Genomic DNA, 21,905 nt, shown 5'->3' on the forward strand with positions numbered 1-21,905 from the left:
AATGGAAACACGAGGATATTTTCTATTTTGTTAACTTGGGCACATTTGAGTATACAGCGGCTGGCCTTTTTCTGTTAGCTCCCTGCACAAATCTGCCCTTTGTCTGGCGCCCAAGGAGGGATAGTGTTTGGTCATTTGGCGAGTCTATATGGTAGGTAGCTAGAAATGCGTGGTGTTATGCAGCAGGGGCAGACATGAAGTTATTAGGTATATAGAGGTAGGAACTCCTGAACCTCAAGGTATCCCTTGAAGGAAAATAAACTTGGAAAAACAAGAAAAGCAAAGACAAGCAGGAAAGCCGGCAAGTTGGAGGAACATGGATTAGATTTGAACAGCGGTAGGCACGAGTTATCCAGTACAATGACTGCCAAAAACGCTGGATCGGACCTAGAATATCTAGAGAACTGCACACATACATGCAGGAATGACTGGTGCGATATACCTGACCCAGTTGGCGGGCACATTTCCTTCCACGACTATATAACAATTCCCTCTTCCTTTTTTCTATTTTTTTATTTTGCGTTCTGTTCACTATAGAAATCTGATGTTCCCCTGTGTCCCACAGTCCTCAAATATTGAACAGCGTTACTGAACGGAGTTCGTCTGTTCTCAAATCTTGAACAATGTTCGTAAACGGAACTCATCTGTCCTCAAATGTTTAACAATATTTCTAAACGGAATGCATATGTCCTCAAATCTTGAACAACATTCCTAAACGGAACTCATCTGTTCTATCACCCATCTGTCACTTCAAACCTGCAGACCATGCTGAACAACCTTTCTCCCAAGGGACTGCTGATTTTCCAACCTTAAAAAGCCAATTCCCATCGCACCCGAAAAACCATCTCTTGTTTCATCCATCATCCAAACTTGGGATTCCACCAAGAAGTTTACTGCAGACGAAAAGGCATTGACCATCGACAACCCCCCCTCCCACTCAGACAAATCAGGAACACCCACCGACTCCTGGCCACCGACCACCGACCAGCAACTAGCAAGCATCATCCACCCCCTTTGCGATCAACATCGGAGGGTCGACATCACATCCTGAGCCAACGTTCGTTGTTAGCAAGTCGTCGTGGCTACAACTGACTGATCACCTCAAACCGTCAAATTCTCGACGCGACCGATCATCAGACCTCGACAAAAGTGTCAACCGACCACCTACCGGTGACTAGACCACGCGCACGACAGGAAAGAAGTCGTCAGTAAAGTCAACCATGACTTCTAAGAAACAAAGACAGCATCACTGGTGAGTCCAACCCCGAGTACCCTTGACTTTAGAATTCAGACTGCTAACCAAACGTCGCTGAAAATGCACAGCCCGGTGTGTACGCTCGTGGGCAATGTACGCTGCCTCAAGAAGCAGCACTGGCGCCCATGCGAGATCCACGGCAGAAGCGGCCATCATGGAGATTTCTCGGTCTGCGTGAAGTGTGACGGAAGTGAGAAGCGCGCAGAGAAGGCAGAACGGATTGAACGTCAGAAGGAGAAAGAGGAGCAGGAGAGACTCCGAAAGGAAGAAGCCGAACGGAAGAAACGTGAGGAGGAGGACGCGAAGCGGGCCGAGAAGGAGAAGGCTCGCAAAGAGAAGCATGAAAGTAAAGATGCGAAGAAGAAGAAGGAGAAAAGATGAAGGAATGTTGCGAGCAGGAAGAGGCAAATGGGATGACGCAGAAAGGAGGAGGAGGGGCAGAGAAGGCTTCTGGCAGAGATGGACTCTGAAGCTCAACGAAGCAAGCAAGCAAGCAAGCCAAGACACAGCGTGGAAGGGAGGAAATTGGAAGAGAGGTGGTGATGGTCTGCGATTATCGTTCACGCAACGCTCCGGTACTTTTCTGCAATGAAGTCACCACCACAACGCCCATATGTTAGGATCAATACACGAGATCCGACTAAAAACAAAACGCAAAGTCCCCAAAACTGAACCTATTGTGAAACGTGAATATGACCGTGATCTTTCAAACGAGAATCCACCTCCCTCTCCCCGCTGTGAACATGCATGTACACCTATCCGTCCATCTGGCCCACACCTAGTCGAAGCTCTTCGACGTAGGCTCCAGAATGTTTATTCGAATGGCCCTAAGAGATATCTCATCCGCTGATTGAGGGGGAAAAAAAAATTGGAGAAGAAAAATTGATTTAAATGAGGAATGTGAAAAAAAGAATAGAAGAAGAAGAAGAAAACCTGACGAGAGAAATTGGGATAACACGATGCGGGAGCAACTGACAACCTTGTATTGTATGGTGTGGCGTACCGTTTCTGGTGTTGCGGCTCGTGTTTTGAAGTCATGCTTTAATCGAGAGATCGCTAATCCAAGTACTCCTATATGTCAGATATACTGATCGCCTTCCATTGATCAGGAGGTAAGGGCAAGTGACTCGATTCGTCCTTTCCATCCGCATATCTGGTTGACCATAAAGTCAGGGAGGTTACCTCCAGTGAAGTTAGTTATCGATGATGCCGAGTCGGAAGAGAAGGTAAATAGGTGGTGACGCATAGCCTCTCCCGCGCTGGAACAGTCATGAGTCCATTACCAGGTTCGGACGAGTTGGGGCACTATGCCTTCGGAATATTGATAAGCAAGAGGTTGAAAAACTGAATGTCGCTCGTGGGTTGATGGCGGGCGTAGTGTCTATCGATTCGCTGGCTGACATTTTTCCAAGACCAAGGCCGTTGTTGTTGTTGTTGGAGTTTAACGTGCTGTCATCGCTGGGGGTTGTCGTTCCGTCGAGATAAAAACTAAAAAGTAAGCATGTAGTGCGCTTAAAATCGTGAGACTGGAACTGACATCCTCCATGCAATGCTATGGAGATAATTTCAATAAGAGGGAGACAAGTTAAGGATTACAAAACTCGGGAGGATAAGGTGGGAACATCGGGGGACTGCTAAGAAACACAAGACAAAGAAAAACTGGTATACAGCCGAGGTGCTTTAGTCAAGTCAAGACAAAGCGCTTGCTCTTTCCTGACCTCAGTAACGGTATCGATTGTTGATGATTGATCAGCTCCCCGAAGTGTAGCAAACACCACCACCGTGGCCTTGAAATCCACTTAACACACGAACAGCAAAACAGATCAGAAAGGAAACGGAGCGGAAAACACATAAACCAGGGAGAAAAGATAAACCCTTAACCTGATCATATGTCCACTGTTTAACTCAAAACCATGCTGCTTCTTATGCCCGGCTCCAAAAACGCTTTGTAGGTGGTGGGAAACCCCCTTCCTCCACACATTCGACACTTTTTTCTGTTTTCCTTCGCAAACATCCTCCATGTATTATTTAATCCAGCGCCATCCTCCAGAGACCGTCACCAAGGAAATGCGCCTCCTCGATCACCGGGCCCTTGCCCTTCTCCTTGATCTCCTTGGTCCCCGCAACCAGCACTCCAACGGCGCAAGCCTCCTCCTTGCCCTCAGCCAGGACGACAACAGGTTCGCCCTTCTCCAGCTCACGACTCCAGTGTCCTTCCTCATCAGCGCCCTCATTGGGCACCTCGATCTCGTCGTTCTCGGCCTCGGCAGCGCTCTTCTCCCTCGGCGGCCTCTCATGCGGCTGCGGCAGGCGGCCGCCCTTGCTCGTCAGGCCGGGGGCCATCAGGGTGGCGCCACTCAAAACGAAGCGGATGGCGCCGCGATCTATCCTGATGGTGGGGAAGCATTGCGGGAAGCGGTGGACGAGCTTGAGGTGGGGCACAATGGTGTTTTGTTGCGAGGGCGTGTCGGCCTGGAAGAAGAGCGGGGTGGTTCCATCAATGACGTACAGCGACACGCGGTCGGGAAGCTTGATCTGCTCGAGCGAGGCCTTCTTGGGGATGATGTCGTCGATGTGAGGGGTCAGGAGCGGGTAGGTGGTCAGCAGCGACTGGCGCAAGTTGCGCTGGATCGAGGATTTGAGCTTTTGTTTGGGCGAGGGGGTGATGCTGTTACGAGAGAAGAGTTAGCGGATGTTGGAGAGGTGGTGTAACGGCGGGCGGGCAGTAGAGTGACGTTGGTAAGGGAATATGGCAAAGGAGGGCAGGTGAAGGTATGTTCAGAGTGGTGGATGGCATACTCCTTCTTGAACATTGTGGCGGTATTTGCGACTTTGCGACCTTGGAAAATTATATGTGGTTGTATAGTATATCAGATATGTATATGTGGAGTTCGTGCTCGTCGTTTTGGCGAGTCTTGATGTAGGGACCGTCAAGCTGGGATGTGTGTGTTGCTAAGTGAGGTGAACAATGAAAACAAAGTGCTCCTCGCTGGAATCAATGAAGCTGGCGATACATAGGCGACGCTCGCGACGGCCAAGGCGATTCATGGCGGGGGAGGGGAAGAAGTCGAAGGTGGGGACCCGACCTCGATCTGCCAAGACCGTCCTGCTGCGATCTGTGCAGCAGTCAACAGCCGCGCCAAAGCAGCCGGCGACCAGGGGGTGTCGTCATAGCGCAGCCGATAGAGGGGACGGTCGACGACGATAAGGACATGGATACAAAGGGTCTCCGGGGCAACGGCCTCTATCGTCAGCCGTCAAGGTACTCACAATGAGTTATGGCAGGATGGTACTATAGATGAATTCATCGCATTCGTTAAACACAGCGTCATGCTGGTATCTCCATAACTCATTAACTCGCTCGCTTCGCAACTCCACGTCATGCCATGATATCCTCAAGCCTGGTATAGCCATTCCATCACCGCTCTTTGTTCCCCCTTAACCGTGGACAACGTGGCTGACCTTCCCATCATCGCCGACATGTACGTTGAGACGGTCAGGGTTAAAGTCTTTCGTGACCATCGAACCCGGCTCGATGATGCGGGTTTGCTTTGGGAGATCGGACTTGCAGAAGGTCTGTAGGCAGAAGGGAAAAGGAAGAGGGTCAGCTTCCATGCTTGGACACCATCTCTGTCTTGCCATTCTCAACAGGGGATGTTCTTACAGTCTCCGAAGTGTGGTCAGCGAGCGTCTTGCCGCACAACTTGTTCATCCACTCCTCCGTCTTCTGGACCGTGGGGTCGTTGGTGGTAACGCCGGGAACAACGAGAGGCATTTTGTCGGATATGCGTAGTGTCAAAGTTGATCAAGTTCTTGTGTTGAAGTAATATTGTCTTGTATTATTTCAAATTTTCTTAGTGTGCAAGTGTCTTGGGCATAACGTGAGATGTTGATGTTAGTTGTTTTTGTTGTGGTTCCTTATATAGAGACCCGACACTTGAACTTCCCCTCAGTGTGCTGGAAGCCAAGGTGATGACGTAGCAACCTGAACTTATCGCTAAGCCACCTTGGTCACGGGGACAAAATGGGCTGTGGTGTGAAGCTGTGAGGCTTACATATAGTTGGTGTGTCTGATCAGAACAAACTGTGAACTCAGCTCCGTCCTGCGCTCACAGACTCTCGTTGAATTTGGTTCCAGCAACACGCGTCAACCCGAAAACCTACACTAGTAGTATCCTTCGACACATTATCGATCGGATTCGTAACTGAATTTGCGTACTGGTAGGTCAAGGTCAGGAGAACAAGCTCGGCGTCTCAGTGGACAAGGGTCTTTTTCTCGAGCCCACTGTCAATAACCCATGCTGTCTCCCCCCCCGGGCGCTTCAAACATATGCCGGTGCACATTGGTGCAAGAAATCAATGTGCTACAGCAGCGAAAGCAAAAAGATATCTACGAGAATGGGAAAAAAGACATACAACACCTGGGATTCGCTGGTCGTCACCGACCCAACTACTAGTCAGGCGATTGGTAGCTTATCTATGGGAGAGCGGACGGGATCCCGAGTTTTCTACCATCTATGGTCGTATGTGATAGTTATGGTCAGAAGAAGTACTTATAAACGAGGGCCGATTGTACTGGGTAAACCATCTGGCAAAAGTGCCGCCGAGGGGTGCGAGGTACACAACATCAGTTCACATGACAGCGCATGATCTTCAACACTTGATGGCTTGTCCAAGACAGCCGGCTTAAAGTGAAGACCTAGATGGTTCCTCTTTATTTTCTCCCAAAGTTATTCGTGAGAGAAGAGGTCGATTATCTCGAGTCATTCAAGGGTAAATGTTGTCGAGTTCTTCTCTTTTGTTCCGTCTGATGGCCGGATGTTTCAACATGCAGTCAGGGTTAGGGCCTAGCATGCCATGTCGATCGAATATGGGGGAGCTGAAGCTTCACAATGACGCAACACGATGGGGAACTGCTGCTTCGTTGTGGTCCATGCTGCTTTTCGGCTTCTGCCACCTTAACGGCCGGAAGTTTCCAAACAGTCAAGTTGAAAGGACTCGAGTGTCAAGCCACACGGGAAAAGAGTTCCGAAGGTGAACAAAGATGTGGTAAACTGAACAGCATTGATCTTGATCGAGGTGACCTGTCGTCAGGTGGCAGCCCGCGTGTGGCCGGGAGAACGGGACTGGCTGACACCTGTGATGAAAGCTGGGTGTTGCCGTGCGGCCATGACGGTCACGGTGGGACTGACTGCCCGCAATCGCATGCTGCGGGACCTCTGTGCGGACGATAGTGTACATAGCGTAGCACCTAATGTGATCCCCCACTTCACTTTCCAAGCTGAGGAAGCTGGACTCGGATTTTGCCTTTGACATCTCTTGACTCGACACCCCGTAAACCAACCATCTCCATCTCACATTGACTTTCCTCCCAAAGCAGCCCCGCGCATCATCGGTTTCGCTGTCGCCATTATGACTACGAGAGGCGTTTCCGTCCTCAAGTTTGTAGGGACTGTGTCCCTCGGGCTCCTAACAGTACGTCTATCTCTCCCGCGCTTCTTCTTTTCCGCTGCTGGGACAATTGTTACTATTTCGGCACTCGTCTTTTCTAATACCATGTCACTGAGGAACATAATTGAAGAATCGAGCTTAGGACTTAAATTCACTTTATCGCACGCTGGCTGATTGAGTTTTCGATCGCTAACCATCAACTTATTGCATAGGGCGTGTCTTTCACCCTCTCGACCCTCACTATTCCCGCCCTCCTCACCCTACCCTCCGCAAACGATGCCGCGCGCGCGCTCGAATCGCTATCCACCTCGGCCCGGAAGCACCTGCGCACGCTGAGCACCATCTCGGGCTCCGCCTTCGCCATCGCCTACTACCTTTCCCCGCGTGCCTACCGCCACCCGTACCTGATCTACACCTCGCTACTCGTGTTCGGCTCCCGCTTCATCACCTCGGGCTTCTTTGGCCCTTACTTTAGCTTCATCACCCCCGCCGTCCCCGCCTCGTTTTCGTCCGGCATGTCCTCCGTCTCGTTCGTGACCGCCCGCAGCAGCCAGCAGAAGAAGAAGAGCAGCACGCCGCGCGGCTTGGAGGCTAGCTACGAGGTTCTTGGTGATCCCTCCCACAGCGAGGCGACTTCGGGCTCGGAGGATGTCGAGGAGGAGCTGGCTAATGTTAATGGCGAGGAGGTCCGTGCCAACGTCGAGGTGTTCTTGAAGAAGAACATTGTCCAGAGCGTTGTGGCTGGCGTTGCGTTCTTGATGTCCGTTGTTGGCATCTGGGGCGATGGGTTGGGACAGCAGATCATTGTCATTGCTTGAAGTGATGAGTATGGAATGCGGGAGAGTGAGGTTGCGTGACTGTGACTGTCCAGAGAGGTGAGAACGTCAGGAGAAGCAACAGATTATGCTGATGTTGTAACCTGGTTTTGCAGAGAGCGCAAGGGCTCGGTTGACTGAGGAAGAAGGCTGCGGAGACGTTGATCGTAATTTTCCCGATCTGGATGGCAGAAATACATCTTTCGATCGTTGCAGAGACAGCACACACGTGTGCTCTTTCATCTATCATCAACTTATGGTTATCTGGGAGGCAGACTTACATGGTAAAGGTGCACGAGAATGTATCTAACGGAACAAATGGGAGTTTTGGATTGTTTTCACGCTGGTTTCATCTGCTTTAACGGTCCATCCCAACGTGGGTTTCCGGGTCGCTCGCAACGAATTTTTCTGCCGAAAACATCGTCTCCCGGATTCTCCTTTGTCGCGAGCATGCAATTCGGTCAATGCACTGCATACTTTACCTTGTCGCTTCGATATCTCAACCCAGAATTACGCAAGTGGACGCGGACTCTATTAGTGACTGAAGTGGAGGCATCTTCAGCAATATCACAAGGCAAGATGGCCGAGCGGTCTAAGGCGCTGTGTTCAGGATTTCTGAGTATCGCAGTCCGAAAGGGCGTGGGTTCGAATCCCACTCTTGTCATACCTTTTGCGTTTTGGTGCATTGTGATCTCGATACCATTTCTCTCTCTTTTTACCTTTTTGTTCTTTGCGTCATGATTTGTGACTCTACTGCTCCTATCTCCCACTGCAAAGAATAGCCTCAAGTGGTATATAGTTAACACACTGTTACGCCTATTCAAGCGGCAGCAATCCGTATACCTATCATTGCATTCTTAAATCAATCTCGCCTTCTTCTTTTACACAAGTGAGAGTAGCCTTGTCTTTTATGACAGTTGTGAACAACAGCCGTGAGCTACCGTAAGGCCCCGTTTGGGCCACTGTTCGAGGCTACGCCTCTTTCTTGGGTCGAGGTATACCCGGACTTCGGTGCCGACAAAGCCGGAACAGCAAGACCCAGCTTCCGAGGAACAACGGAAAGCCACACCCGCGTTGCTACTGATTACCCACAATGACCGGGGAACGAAAACTGATTCCGTGTAGCCGAAGGCAGAGGACACCAGCCAATGGTTACTACAAGGCATTATCCGAACTTGACCCATAAAGACCGGGATGTTTCCCCGGAGGAAAGGCTGGACAGACACTCTTTGTTTTCATCAGAGTCCCGTTCGAGAAACAATCTATTGTTCACGGAATGGGCCGCAAGACAACCCCCCACGTTGTTCAGGCGAGTTGTGTGTATAAATGGTGGCGGCTCCCGCCATGTTTCTGGAAGTTTTCCTCGAGTTCATCAGGCGGCACATCTCGGGAATTACATCAATATCACAAAGACGCCACCAGCTACATAACAACGATCGTCGCTGCTGAGTATGAGGGGAAAGACTTCATTTTCCACACCATATCTGACTTCAGGTTGTCTTTGACAAGGCCAGTCACCATTAACAGACAATATCCCATGCCACCACCTCCGAGGCACATCCCTCACTGGTATCTATTTGGAGACATCCGATTCCCTTTACACTCCCAATCAAGAAATTTCTATTCTTCGTGTGTCAAATTAACCCCCTTTTAGAAACACATTCGAAACACATCAAAATCTTCTCACAAGTAAATCAGCCCTAATGCAAATATAAAGCTGACAATTTCTTCAGGAGGGACCCCCAGAGGTATCTATCCGCACGACTACTTGCAGGTAAGTCAGCCCCCTTCAGTTCAAACCTGGCTATCCATTCACGAGGTAAACAACCACACCAACGGAGGTTTTCCGAATCAAGCTCACAACGCTTTCTTGGGTCATGTTTCCCCAATATAGAACTTCACAGGTAAGTCACTCCTCCCTGATTTTATGCTGACTACGCATCCGTAGGCCGCTCTGTACAAAAACATTCTTCATAGGTAAGTCAACCTCTCCTTCGACTAGATGCTAATAGCTTTTCCACACGATTAATTCTCCAAGGCGACAATAACAGGTAGGTAAGTGAGGTCCCTCCCAAGTCCGAAGCTAAATCTTGCTCCTAGGCCCGAAGCACAACCCACATGAACAAGCCCGTCACTTTTCAGGTGAGTGAAGAATCCTATCTCTAGCAGGCTGACAAAATTTCTGTAGAACTATCTCTGTGAGGTAGCTCATTCTAGGCTAGTCAATCCCGCCCCTTGACCTGAGAAGGGATTACCTGCTTGACAGAAAACAATTCTTCGGCAACATATCAGGTAAGTTAGCTTTCCAGTAGCTTGAAAGCTGACTCGAACTAGGTCAGAGCCGATTCCGTCCACTTCAAGAAAGACCAAGGCAATATTCCAGGAAAGTCGAGTCAGCCCAAGATTACAGCTGACTCCTTTTAGGTCGGGCTACATCCTAGTACTGTAGTAGACGGACAATCATTTTTCAGGTGAGTCAAACAACCCTCTCTTTGAAGGCTGACAACTTTGTAGAACGATGCCCGATGCCGGGTAGGGCCCTGTCCACAGACCGAATCTCGGATCTTCCTTTTCCTTTTTTTTTTTTTTTTTTTTTTTTTTTTTTTTTTTTGCAAGTGTACCTGCCCCCTTGTCCGAGGTAAGTCAATCTCCATGTTAAAAGTTTACTAACATTACCACAGAGCGAAGGCGACTTCGCCCTTCATGACCCAACCCCGACTTCGATCGCCGATCTTACATTGTTCTCATTCTGTATTGGCCAAGATGCCCTCGGATGTCTGATTGCCAGGTACCTTAAGCTTCCCTTCACTGTTATCCAACTTACCTTTCTACTTTAGGTCGAACTAATATCTTGGAAATCACTCTGTGAGCGCGCAAGGTAAGTCAGTTCCCCTTTCTAGAATGATGCAAAAGTAACGATTGGGAGAACAGGAGTTAGCAAAAGCCTATGCTAATCCAGGCGACACAATACTTCATGGCCAAGTCCACCTCCCGTCTCCATGGAAAGTTGGCTGAGCACTTGACAGAGCCCGATCGAAATTAAACGACTAAGAAGTTGTCTTACAGGTGAAAATACCCTCTCACCATGTTGGCAAGCGGACTATCATTTCTAGGACGAAGACACTCAACAGTACTAGCCTACGGTGAGTTCCTTACATTTTTAAGCTAACGATTAGCTCCCATAGATTGAACAGATCATGACATGGACTCACCAGTAAGTCTAAACCCCCCTTTATAGAAATGCTTACTCCTTTCTCGACCGAAATGAACCAGCGACAGTTCACCTCAAGGTAAAACTCCCAACTTTTCGTAGTAAACTAATCACTAGAACATACACAAGACTACCTATCTATGATTTGCACCATTCTTTTCCTCACACCCAGTAAACATGGAGGTAAGGTTCTCTCCTCCCCTTTAGCAAGCTAACTTTCACATTGAGTAGAACCAACCAAAAGACTACCACCCACCAGTCCCAAGTACGAGAGCCATCACAGGTAAGCCAAGCCTTGTATCCCATGGGCCATTGATAAGCTAGGTACTAAGCAACAGGTCAATAGGAAACCTTGGCAATGACTCCTCCGCGGGGAGGTAAGTCATTCTTTCTATTTTTTTTCCCCCCCTTTCTCCTCCTTGTCTCCCCTCCCTCCTTCCTTCCTCCGCTTCTCCTTCGTCACAATCCAATTACCATTAGAAGCTGTACTCATACAGAGGTACTAACAGGTCAACATACCCCATCATCTCTAGGTTACTACTACCTCTACGAATCCAAATCTACCTATGACGCCGCTGCACCGACAAGCTGGACATTCCCAAATTTCCTCCTCCTCCACCACCACCACCACCAGTATTGATAGGTCACTAGGCAGTAGTCATTGTCAAGGTTACCCGGGCATCCAATAGTGCGAACCTAAGCCAAGTGGCTTGGCCCTAAATGGTTCATGTTGGGTACCTACTCTACTGGATTGCTCAATTTGGCTTTTCGTTTCTTTTCCCTAGATATACTTTCCCTTCTCTTTTCCTTCCTTTCCCTCTTTCCTTGTCTTTTTTTTATTTTTAATATACTTGTATTTCTTATTTGAAAGTTTATAAATTTCATTTTCAAATTTAATCAAACAAATTTTTTTTTTTTTTTTTTTTTTTTTTTTTCGTTTTTCCTTAACCTTCCCATTGGGCTTCATATGCGTACCTACTCATCTCTTCCTACCATCACCGCCACCCACTTCCTATTCTACTCTTTGTTTCTTTGTTTTGCTAGGCAAGTGCCTGTTCTATTTTGTCTGCTCCCCCCTAATCTCCTTTGTCCTCGTGAGGCAAGTGCCTCCGATTTATCACCCCTCCCCTCCCCCATTGTCCAAACCTTAGATCAAGCGGACTTGACCCCTCCGTGCCTTCCTTCAAGGTACTCTCTGGATTACTCGCTGAATCGAGTGATTTTGACAATTCTTTATCTCCTTAGTTCGCGTTTTGTTCGCTGATTGTTATGCACCTTCAATGCGTGGTTATGACGTTTGAGCTGGGTTGGGATTGGTTTTACATGGGTTATTACGGTAGAGGCAGGGAATAAATGAATATGAAAGTGGGCGTGTTGCGCTCTCTTCACTGGCAATTTCTTCAACCATCATTAAACCACATGTAAATGAATGCCTTGCTTGAGGATGTAGTACCATTTCAATTGTTTTTCTGCTTCTAAATGTCATATGCAGAGTGGGGAGTCGTTTCCTCAAAACGTCTATATGCTTTGGCCTTGCCGTGATGGTTGTGATATACATGCTTCCATATCATGCCTTCTCTCTCTTTTTCCCTTCCTCCCTTCAATGATGAATGGTACACATATTGACGTCCACCCAGAATGGTATCTAACTCAACCAGAAACCCAAAGCAAAAGACAGGCAAGGCCAATCTTTCTAATTCAAACCCGTTCATCCATCAACCGAGCCACACAACCATAACCGCACTCAATATCGGCTGGCGGGGCCCCCGGCTCAAGAATCGAAACCACCCGTCCCAAATGTGAGCTACCGGAACGCCGACCGCTGATATATGACGACCAAAATCCCAGACCAGACCCGATTCAGCCCAGGAAATAACTTTTCGAAAGATTCGAGAAAAACAAAATTATGATCGTAGCCTCCCCTTTCTTTCTTTTCCTTCTATCCGTCATCCAAAACCCAAATGACCTCTTTGCAATAATACCCCCTTTTGAAGCCAAGAAAAACAGGAAACCGTAACATAATCACCGGGAATGTCATGATGCAAACTTTCTTGCAGCGTTAAGGGGGTATCATAAAAGTCATTCCCAACCCAACAAAAAAGAGGAGGCCGTGATCAAATGAGATAAGAAAAAGAAAACACGGCAAGATAGAAAGGGGATGCGGGAGGGACTACCTGCTTCACGCAGAAGCCTCCTCAGCATTGCCGCCACCAAGCAACTCCAGCACCTTGTTGACAACAGCACTGGGGTACCCCCGACCGAGCATCTCGCTCACGACACCCTTGGCACTCTCACGCTCCTCAACAGCAAGGAACGCGCGAGTCATGGCCTCGTAAGTGCTAGGCTCCCTCTTCTCGCGACCAACGGCCGCATAAATCTCCTTAGCCTTAGCGATGTTCTTGTCAGCGGCCCACCCGTGGATGAGGGTATTGGCAATGTACGGAGTCATCTCGATGCGCCTAGCGCGCATCTCGGCGAGCATGGGCTCTGTGCCGGTGATGTGGTGATTGGCGACCATGGCCTCAAATAGAGCCTGGAAGAGACAAGGAGATGGAGCGATGGAGACGTCGTTGATGACCGAGTCAAACACCTTGCGGGCGCCTTCCATGTCGTGTAGGACGCAGCCGCGGGCGTGGATGAGGGAAGCGTAGTGAACGGGCTCGGGGTGCTGGCCAGAGGCGCGGATCATGTCGAGGACGGATTCGGCGGCGGTCATGTCAACGGGGTCGAGGGTGGCGTGGGTGTCGACGAGGAGCTTGAAGGTGTGCGAGGTGGGGGAGATGCCTTTGGCCTTCATGCGCTCGAAGTACTCGAGGACCTTGGTCTTGTCGCGCTTGGTGGTCAGGAAGAACTGCATCATGCTGTTGTAAGGGGCGGGGCGGGCCTTGTAGTTGGGCATGGCCTCCATCTCGTCGAAAAGCTCCTCGGCAAACTTCTCGTCGCTGACGCGGCAGAGAGCGTTGACAATGGTTCCGTAGGTGACCGAGGTAGGCTTGATACCCATCTTGCGCATCTCGTTGAAGTAGAAGAGGCAGTCATCGATGCGACGAGCCTTGCCGAGCTTGCCGATAAGCGCATTGTAGAGGAATGAGCTAGGCTCGACACCCTCAATCTTGGCCCTGTGGAAGATCTTGACAGCTTCAGAAGCCTCATCGAAAGTCTTGGTGGACTCTTTCAGGGTAGTGATGTAGAGACCAAAGGTGTTGGCAGAGGGAGTAGAGCCCATGGCGAGCAGCTCTTGGTGGTACTGCTCGGCCCCGACCCTGTCACCCAAGGTGAGGCAGGCACCAACCATGGCATCCAGAATCGAAGACCAACCGTAACGAACGACAGCATACTGAGGGAGAAGCGGGACGTCAGTGCGAGCCATGGCGAGGATATCGAAACAAAGATCCATGTTGCCGTCACGGGCAGCGGCGGAGATAAGCTTGGCATAGGTGACGTAGCGAGGATGGCGACCAACGCGGCGCATGTTCCGGAAGCGAGTGAGAGCATCGTTCAACTTGGGGCCCTTGCGACCATTGCTTTCAAGGTCCTCAGAGATGAGCGCGGATCCCTTGAAGTCGGTGCTGTGGGCATAGGGGTCGAAGGTATCCTCGAAAGCAGACGCAGTCGGGGTAGCCGGGTGCGGGGAAGCGGGAAAAGACTGAGGAGCGTACGAAGCAGGCGAGGGAAGCAAACGGGGGTCAGTGACACCACGGGCGGCCATGAATCCGTGAATGAATTCGGCAGCCTCCTCGATCTCATCAGTCACTTGTGGCTTGGTCTCGGCGGTAGCACTCGTGCGGATGCGGTGGAACATGTGCTCAGCTTCAGTCAAGCCTTCGACAACCTGGCCGGAGCCAATGAGAGCGATAGCAAACATGGCGGTGGGCTCAATGAAAGACGAAGTGGCCTTGACCTCGGGATGGCTAAGAGCGGCCCAGTATCTGGCAGCACTGGCAACATCGGCTTGGCGCACGCTCATGGCAAGCAAAGCAATGGCGGAATTGGCAGCCTCGTCGTGAGAGGCAATGTTGGAGAAGGCAGTGATGGCGACGTTCTTATATCCATAATCGGCGGCGGCAGTGGCGACCTGGCTCATGACACGGCCCCTGGCATCCTGTTCCACGCTCTGAGCCCAGCGGAGTGCTTCCTCATAGATACCGCGGTCGAGGAATCCCTTGACAAAACCACCGCTGATTATGGCGTCCTTGATATCCGCAGCGCTGGCTTCGTACTCCTCGACAATCTTCTTGTAGAACTTCATGGCACCCTCAAGCTTGTCGGAGACGACGTAAGCATTGATCACTGCAGCGTAAACCTGAGAGTCGAGGCGATCTTGAAGAGTGGGCTCGCCGTTGTCGTTGGCGATGGCGAGGTTGCGGTACTCGTTGTAGCACTCGACGGCACTGATCAAATCACCCGCGTTGGCGAATGCCGTGATCATAGCAGGGAAGGTGGCAGCGAACGGAGTCACCCGGTTCGCCTCCAGATGCTCAAAGAGGTGAAGCATATCCGAGACTCGTCCAGACTGAGCACAAGCAGAGATAAGCTGGTGGTAGGTCTCAGAAGAGTAGACGGCCTTGTCAGACTTGACGGAAGCCTGGAAGAGCTTCAAGGCCAAGTCCAGACGATCATCCTCGCAAAGAATAGCATACTCGAGCTCATGCGAGGCAAACATGAACTTGCCAGGCTCGTCCATGCCACCAAAGCGGAGACGCTTATCCTGAAGAAGACTCTTGGAAGCAAAGACCTCGAGCGAACGAGAGGCAAGCAAACCGACGAGGATGTTGTAGGTATCACTGTCAGGAGACACCTTGCGCTTAAGCATATCAGCGTAGACGTCCAGGGCCTTGGAGACAATCTCGGATTTCTCCGAGGGGAGGTGGATAGCGGCCATGAGAAGAGCATTGTAGGCGGTTGCAGTAGGCTGGATGTTAGCAAGCAGCATGCCCTCGAACACGGCGGGAATCTCGGCATAGCGGGCAGCCTCGGAGAGTTTGGTAAGGTGGACGGCGTAGCTGATAGACTGAGCGTCAAGAGGAGGAGTGGCAATCCGAGCAACGCTGGCAGGGGTGCGCAGGTGGATGGACGGAGTGCGTGATCGGGATCGAATCTCTTCCTCCAGCTTTTCGGCAAGGGCGGGCGATGTGGCCCGAAGGGACTCGAGCTCCTCCTCGACAGCCTCTAGCTGCTTCCGAACCTCGATCTCCTCCTCGATTCTAGCGTTGATGTGAGCGAGGGCGGCCTCAGCCTCTGGCGGAACGCGGGAGACGCCATCATCAAGTTTGGCAACCCCATCAGCAGCCAAAGCGAGTGTATTTGCGTCTCCCTGGGCGAGGATCGAAGTGGCGGAAGGCTTCCACTCGATCAGCTTCGGGAACTGGAACTGAACCCATTCCTGATCGTGTTCTTCTCCAGCCTCCTGGGCAGCCTGTGACTTTTGCAGGTGCTCATAGTAGGCGTCCAAAAGACCGGCATTACTGGGGAGGACCGTCGTCTTGTTGTCATGGCGAGGCTCGACGGAACCGCCCGCGTTCAGGTTGCTGCTGGTGCGGAAGGCATCCTGAAGACCGAGGGTGGAGAGGCGGCCACCCAATCTCGTGCTGCTACGCCGAGCAAAGGATGGCCTGTTCTGAGGGTTTAGAACATTGTGATGGGTGGCAGCTACGAATGACTGGGCGTAGCCGTGGGTGAAGGACTTTGAAAATCCGGAGCGGATAACGTTCTGAAAGACGGTCGAGTAGACGGAGGGCATTTAGGAGACACCTGGGGAGGAGGGGGTCTGTGGCTTGGCTCAGGGTTAGCATGGGACCATGTTATTTTATTGTTTATCAATATGTAAACATCAACATTTCCGAGTGAGTGTTGGTGGTGTTCATTATTTTTGATGCAAGATATCTGACCCCCCCACCTGTTCTCTCGAGGTCCCCCACTTGAGCTCGGCCGCTCAAAAACATCGTGGTGGCAACATCATCACGTTTGTGTATTTTGTCCCGGTTTTTCAACCACGTAAGTCGTGTCGTTGGAGAAGATCGGAGGCAGGGCAGGGCAGGGCAGGCAGGAAGAATGCACGAATGGGTGTGGCCATCGACTTACAGGGAAAGATTGATGGATGCGCAATTGCAGGTTCATTTGACGACAGTTAAGCCGTCAAACAAACGCGCGATCTAGGAGTAAATAGGTGCCTCGTAAAGAGATGATCGAGGAAAGCTGTTTCGAAAACAACGAAGCAAGAACGAAAAACAAAAAAAAGAATGTCTGCGTGCGGTCTGGGAGAAAGGTAGGATGCGTAGTTTATTTGAAGTGTCGGCCCCCGGTAAGTTGTGGCCCGCTGCCGGGTACAGGACGATACAACTGAAAATGTGGATGATCACTGATCGCTTCCTTGTAACGGTTTTTTTTTTTTTTTTTTTTTTTTTTTTTTTTTTTTGTCCTTGCTAGGCCAGGCGACCATCGATCGACACCCTGGCGGACTCCTGCCCTGCCACCATTTGCGCGCCGATTTGATAAACGAAGAGGCAGCCAGGGGTACAGTGGTTTTAGCGGGTGCCGCTTCGCTGCGGGGGCTTGATGTCGTCTTTCGTGCTGGAGTCGCTACGCGGGTGGACTCGGGACCAACAGGAGCGAAAATTAGTCAGATGCTAGCGTTTCTTCCCGCTGCTCCAAAAAAGGTACCTCTGACTTGGAGATATGTCCCGCAGTACTTGGAGCAATGGTTGAGTTGATACGGAAATACGAGTTGTCTTGTCAGTCACCGATGCTGTACTCGGTACCTGATCTCGACCAGGCAGCCTTCTGAGGAGCTCAACAGTGCATGTTGGAGAAGTTGAGCCTTCTCAACCAACTTGGCAGCTTGATTGCTTCGCGTCAATAGACTGTCAGAAGAATCATGATATCGATCCTCTACGTCAGAACGTGATGGAGTAGTAGAGTCAGATGATAGGATTGGCTCCGAGGCGACAAGACTGTACCAAACAAAGCTACATACACTACGTATACCATCGGTTCGGAGGCGTTGAACCTCACAAGAGAACAGCTTGGCTTCAACTGCTTCAAGCCGACCTTCGACATCGGTGGATCTTGACTCATGTTCCAGATTCAGACGACCTCCTTGCTGCGACTCCATTTTGTCATGGCGATGCGTATCTACACTACGGCGTACGGAGCAGTGTCAACACCTACGACACGCGTCCATTGTTGCTTTCTGCGGCTGTGCGCCAACCGCCCACTGCCATGGTATCTTCCTGCCACTCTCTCCCGCTCTTCTAAACCGGTCGAATGCAGTCCGGAAGATTCGCTTCCTTCTTGATAAAATCATAAATCGCTTCTCGATCCCAGTCGACCACCAGCTGCTGGTGGATTACGCATCGAAGGGTGCGCTAGGCTGAGTGTGGATGGACGGAATCCTCGGTCGCTGTCGCGGGTGGGTGGCGGCTCTGAAAGTGGATGCAAATGCGCGCCCCGCGAGAATGGAATGCAAGAGTGAAGAGAAGAAACCGGCAGCAGTTGGGCAGTCTCTTTCGCTAGGACGCTAACAGGGCTGGGGTCATTTGGCCGTGCTTCATCTGCAAAAGAAGGTATATTTGCATTAGTCCCTTGCAGCAAGCGACTTTCCCCAGGTTTTGGGTCCACCACTGTCTGGGATCTGTCATTTGTCAATCTTCAACAACCCTGAAAGCGGCCACTGGAGGCTTCAACGCCTTTTTGTTTTATTACACTACACTATACTAGTGTACAATGAGGGACTGCGACATTTGCAAACTTTTCTTTCTTCCTTTTCTTTCTGGAACTGTTGATGCTACTCAGCCGCAATGACACATTTACTTGATGGGGCTAGAGCGTCCAAATGTTTCAAGGTGTGAGAAGAGCGGACATAAGGAATTCTTAACCCCAACAGTTGCCCATTGAATTTCTTGGGTGCTTCCGTCATCTTGTTGGTTTCCTTTTCCCCCAACTTTGGGGAAGTAGTAGATGCACCACTGCAGACAATTTACGATTGAAATGCAACCACACCGTGTTGACACTTGACCAGTTCCTTGATCCTTCGCTTATCAGATCCGATCATCACCGTCTTGAAGAGGAAAGCGGTGACATGGTGGCCGTTCACGGGAAGTGCCTGGTTGGTCCTGGGATCGTGAAAGAGTCACATGTGCATCTGACAGCATCTGCGACGAGAATTTGCCGCTTCGATTCGGACTTTGCAAACATCCCGTCCGAGCCGCACTTCAACATCCACGGACCCTTGTCGCCATGCCAATGAGGTTCTCATGGAACTTCGTGTCATTAAAAAGGTACCCGTCCTCCAACGAGTTCCTCCGAGGTCACACTGACGACCAGAGGATCTCCACCCCCTTCCATCCAGTGGATCTCCGTATGTATTCCCAACCAGGTCCTACCTCCTTTCTCCGGCGTCCGTTCCGGTTATCACCGAAGCCGCTCGGAGCAGCGGAGCCGGATCAAGGCCGAGAGCTTGACTTCTTTGGGACGTTATGTATCAGCGTCGGACCCAAGGGGTCTTTGGAGATCCTAGATGCTAAAAAAATCCACACTCGCATTGAGGCATTTCCCTAAATTCCCTGGCAGCGAGTCAACAATCGAATGGCAAGTTCAGGCCGATATCTGGACCAACATACCACGAATCGGAAACAGCTACGTCGGACAACTTGATATTGATTACTCTCTGGCGTCTGTTCACGTTTATTGTTATATGATATATAATCCTCCCTTCTGTCATTCTCTGCATGCTGGTGATGATATCCTGTTCTTAACTTGTTTCCTTCTACATCTCATATAAACGCCAATTTGGTGAACACGAACATCACATGCTTGACGGCCTGCAATAACCGCTGTGGATCCAAACTTGGGTTACAACCAAGAGGTTGGCGATGGATGAGATGACAGGATGCGCTATAATACATACCTACCTCGAGCTCTAATCAACCACTCATGTGTCTCGAATATAGATCTTGCTCTCCAAATGGAACATACATGTCACACTATGTACAGTATTCACTTGCTATGGCAAAAGCAATAACGGTCGCACCTCCTCAGTTAGACATACGTGCCAAACAGTTCGTGATGTTGACTATGTTTACACGCGGAAGGGGCTCACCACACAATCGCCCCGCATTGTCGGTGATATCGACCCCACCTGAACTTAAGCTCTCCTGAATGGCTCTTCGTTCGAGATTCACCACTGCAACAACTTAGCATTGTGCCTGACCATCATCCCAATCAACAACTTCCACTTGGCACATCCAACAACACATCCTCGTGAGCCTTCTTACGTGTATTTCATCTCCAGTTGTTGTTACACCACCACAACCTTGCACCATCGCATCGTCAACGCCGAGATTGAACCCCCTTTCCGCCCCTCACTTGCTCTCTCAACAAACACCAAAGACAGCCATCTTTATAGACAGCAACATGGCTTTGGCCGTCTCGGCTCCCGGCAAGGTCCTCCTTGCAGGTGGATATCTAGTCCTCGACCGCAACTACACCGGCCTCGTCTTTGGTCTCAGCGCCCGCATCAACGTCATCTCCCGGGACATCCAGGCCAGCCCCGGGGTTCATATTAACGAGATCATTGTCAGGAGCCCTCAGTTCCTGAAAGCCGAATGGCGCTACGGCTACCACCTGGCCGATGAAGACGGCGGCATCAAGACGATCCAGCTACAGGGAGGCGCTTCTGCCTCGGCCAAGGGCAACCCCTTCGTCGAGACTACGCTCAACTATGCGCTCACCTACATCACCCGCCGCGCCGCCTACGGGACTACGCAAACTTTGAAGCCCGTCACCCTCACCATCCTCGCCGATAACGACTATTACAGCTCGCCCACCAACAACAGCAACGCCGCCGCCGGAAAAGGCAGCGGTGGCAGTCGCTTCGCCGCCTACTCCACCACCCTGGAAGACGCGCACAAGACGGGCCTCGGCTCCTCTGCCGCCCTCGTCACCGCCCTGACCGCCTCCCTGCTTTCTCACTACCTAGACCCTTCCCTCTTCGACCTCGCCACCGACGAGGGCAAGCGCATCCTGCACAATCTCGCGCAAGCAGCTCACTGCGCCGCGCAGGGTAAAGTCGGCAGCGGGTTTGATGTGGCTGCCGCCGTCTACGGGTCCAGCCACTACCGCCGCTTTTCGCCTTCCATTTTGTCGTCTCTGCCCGAGGCGGGCAAGCCTGGTTTTTCCGCCAAGCTGTTCAGCGTTGTGAATGGTAAGGATGCTGAGTCTCAATGGGACACCGAGGTGGTGAAAGATGCTGTAAGCCTGCCCAAGGGCGTGGCGGTGCGCATGTGCGATGTCGACTGCGGCAGCCAGACGGTCGGCATGGTCAAGCAGGTGCTTGCGTGGCGGGCGGCCCAGCCCAAGGAGGCCAAGGAGCTCTGGGATGAGTTACAGCGCAGGAACGAGAAATTGGCCAGCGTGTTGAAGGAGGGCAAGACGGAGGAGATCAGGCCGGCGGTGCACGCTATTCGCGAGCTGGTGAGGAAGATGGGCACGGAAAGCGGGGTACCGATCGAGCCGGATAGTCAGAAGGAGTTGTTGGATGCGCTGGAGGAAGGGGTGGAAGGTGTCTATGGGGGTGTGGTACCGGGTGCGGGAGGCTATGATGCCCTGGCGTTGCTGGTAAGGGATGATGAGGAGACAACGAAGAGGTTGGAGGAGTTTTTGAACGGGTGGAGCAAGAAGAAGGGAGGCAAGGTAAGGTTGATGGAGGTGAGTGGGGAGATGGAGGGCGCGAGGAAGGAGAATTTGTTGAAGTATCAGGGGTGGGTTTAGAAACTTTTATTTCTTTTACGATGAAAGCTTGAGCATGTGAGCGGGAGAGCGGGTGCTACAGCGTTGGGTAGAAACCTCCTCTGGCGAATTGCGATATAGCGAGTTTAGATAGTCCTTTTGAGTAACTACCAGATAATCATAGTATATAGTTCAACCGTATTCTCTTTTCTTGCCTGCTCTGTTGTTGCGGGGCGATGAAGCGCGAGAAACCCGGATCAGCGCTCACGGTTGTCTTGATATTAGGTATCTCCTGCCCAGCTACATCTACCAGGGGCGGGAGTTTTTGCGTTGACACCACACCTTCACAAACCAAGCAAACCCTTCCGCTGTTACAACAAACACATATCATACAATTTCTACCGACTTTTCTTTTCTTTACCAATTTGACACATCCACCTTACCTTGC

At 50.9% G+C, this 21,905-nt stretch overlaps 7 protein-coding genes and 2 non-coding genes across 10 annotated transcripts; 4 read left to right on the forward strand and 5 right to left on the reverse strand.

The window, feature by feature from the left end:
* Nucleotides 1-1,220: 1,220 nt before the first annotated feature.
* NCU08679 (hypothetical protein) lies at nucleotides 1,221-1,636 on the forward strand (the record flags this gene model as incomplete). The annotated part of the gene is made up of 2 exons (XM_956935.1): nucleotides 1,221-1,252; nucleotides 1,324-1,636. 2 exons carry the CDS (start codon nucleotides 1,221-1,223, stop codon nucleotides 1,634-1,636), a joined length of 345 nt encoding a protein of 114 aa, XP_962028.1.
* A 1,052-nt stretch (nucleotides 1,637-2,688) lies between these two features.
* On the reverse strand, nucleotides 2,689-4,336 carry NCU08678 (translation machinery-associated protein 20). The gene is made up of 2 exons (XM_956934.3): nucleotides 4,055-4,336; nucleotides 2,689-3,923 (listed from the first exon to the last, which is right to left on the reverse strand). The coding sequence occupies exons 1-2, from the start codon at nucleotides 4,066-4,068 to the stop codon at nucleotides 3,284-3,286; spliced, it is 654 nt and encodes a 217-aa protein (XP_962027.1). The 5' UTR covers nucleotides 4,069-4,336; the 3' UTR covers nucleotides 2,689-3,283.
* Nucleotides 4,337-4,403: 67 nt separating this feature from the next.
* NCU08677 (hypothetical protein) lies at nucleotides 4,404-5,203 on the reverse strand. Its single transcript, XM_956933.2, has 2 exons — nucleotides 4,920-5,203; nucleotides 4,404-4,831 (listed from the first exon to the last, which is right to left on the reverse strand). Exons 1-2 carry the CDS (start codon nucleotides 5,028-5,030, stop codon nucleotides 4,694-4,696), a joined length of 249 nt encoding a protein of 82 aa, XP_962026.1. The 5' UTR covers nucleotides 5,031-5,203; the 3' UTR covers nucleotides 4,404-4,693.
* A 462-nt stretch (nucleotides 5,204-5,665) lies between these two features.
* NCU15636 lies at nucleotides 5,666-5,764 on the reverse strand. The gene has a single exon (XR_897895.1). It is a non-coding gene; the product is annotated as a 5S ribosomal RNA (ribosomal RNA).
* Nucleotides 5,765-6,511: 747 nt separating this feature from the next.
* Nucleotides 6,512-8,043, forward strand: NCU08676 (hypothetical protein). The gene is made up of 2 exons (XM_956932.3): nucleotides 6,512-6,730; nucleotides 6,919-8,043. The coding sequence occupies exons 1-2, from the start codon at nucleotides 6,668-6,670 to the stop codon at nucleotides 7,522-7,524; spliced, it is 669 nt and encodes a 222-aa protein (XP_962025.1). The 5' UTR covers nucleotides 6,512-6,667; the 3' UTR covers nucleotides 7,525-8,043.
* Nucleotides 8,044-8,094: 51 nt separating this feature from the next.
* Nucleotides 8,095-8,185, forward strand: NCU15180. The gene has a single exon. It is a non-coding gene; the product is annotated as a tRNA-Leu (tRNA).
* Nucleotides 8,186-12,140: 3,955 nt separating this feature from the next.
* NCU08674 lies at nucleotides 12,141-17,123 on the reverse strand (the record flags this gene model as incomplete). 2 transcript variants are annotated; one of them, XM_011396012.1, is made up of 2 exons in its annotated part: nucleotides 16,814-17,123; nucleotides 12,141-16,499 (listed from the first exon to the last, which is right to left on the reverse strand). In XM_011396012.1, exon 2 carries the CDS (start codon nucleotides 16,470-16,472, stop codon nucleotides 12,912-12,914), a length of 3,561 nt encoding a protein of 1,186 aa, XP_011394314.1. In that variant the 5' UTR covers nucleotides 16,473-16,499; nucleotides 16,814-17,123. The 2 variants fall into 2 exon arrangements, with proteins under 2 accessions (XP_011394314.1, XP_011394315.1); XM_011396013.1 differs by having other exon boundaries at nucleotides 12,912-16,505; nucleotides 16,814-16,940.
* A 1,584-nt stretch (nucleotides 17,124-18,707) lies between these two features.
* Nucleotides 18,708-19,460, reverse strand: NCU08672 (hypothetical protein; the record flags this gene model as incomplete). The annotated part of the gene is made up of 3 exons (XM_956928.1): nucleotides 18,708-18,843; nucleotides 19,114-19,191; nucleotides 19,351-19,460. The coding sequence occupies 3 exons, from the start codon at nucleotides 19,458-19,460 to the stop codon at nucleotides 18,708-18,710; spliced, it is 324 nt and encodes a 107-aa protein (XP_962021.1).
* NCU08671 (phosphomevalonate kinase) lies at nucleotides 19,212-21,675 on the forward strand. The gene has a single exon (XM_956927.3). It carries the CDS (start codon nucleotides 20,144-20,146, stop codon nucleotides 21,497-21,499), a length of 1,356 nt encoding a protein of 451 aa, XP_962020.2. The 5' UTR covers nucleotides 19,212-20,143; the 3' UTR covers nucleotides 21,500-21,675.
* The last annotated feature ends 230 nt before the right edge of the window (nucleotides 21,676-21,905 follow it).

Source organism: Neurospora crassa, linkage group IV, assembly GCF_000182925.2.
Source record: "Neurospora crassa OR74A linkage group IV, whole genome shotgun sequence".
Taxonomy (NCBI): domain Eukaryota; kingdom Fungi; phylum Ascomycota; class Sordariomycetes; order Sordariales; family Sordariaceae; genus Neurospora; species Neurospora crassa.

Excerpts from the sequence above, each read along its gene's own strand:
- NCU08677 (XM_956933.2), bottom strand. The coding sequence starts at position 5,030 with ATGCCTCTCGTTGTTCCCGGCGTTACCACCAACGACCCCACGGTCCAG. Across the intron at positions 4,832-4,919 it reads CTGACCACACTTCGGAGACT|ACCTTCTGCAAGTCCGATCT; the intron begins GTAAGAACATCC and ends TTCTGCCTACAG.
- NCU08676 (XM_956932.3), top strand. The coding sequence starts at position 6,668 with ATGACTACGAGAGGCGTTTCCGTCCTCAAGTTTGTAGGGACTGTGTCC. Across the intron at positions 6,731-6,918 it reads TGTCCCTCGGGCTCCTAACA|GGCGTGTCTTTCACCCTCTC; the intron begins GTACGTCTATCT and ends CTTATTGCATAG.
- NCU08671 (XM_956927.3), top strand. The coding sequence starts at position 20,144 with ATGGCTTTGGCCGTCTCGGCTCCCGGCAAGGTCCTCCTTGCAGGTGGA.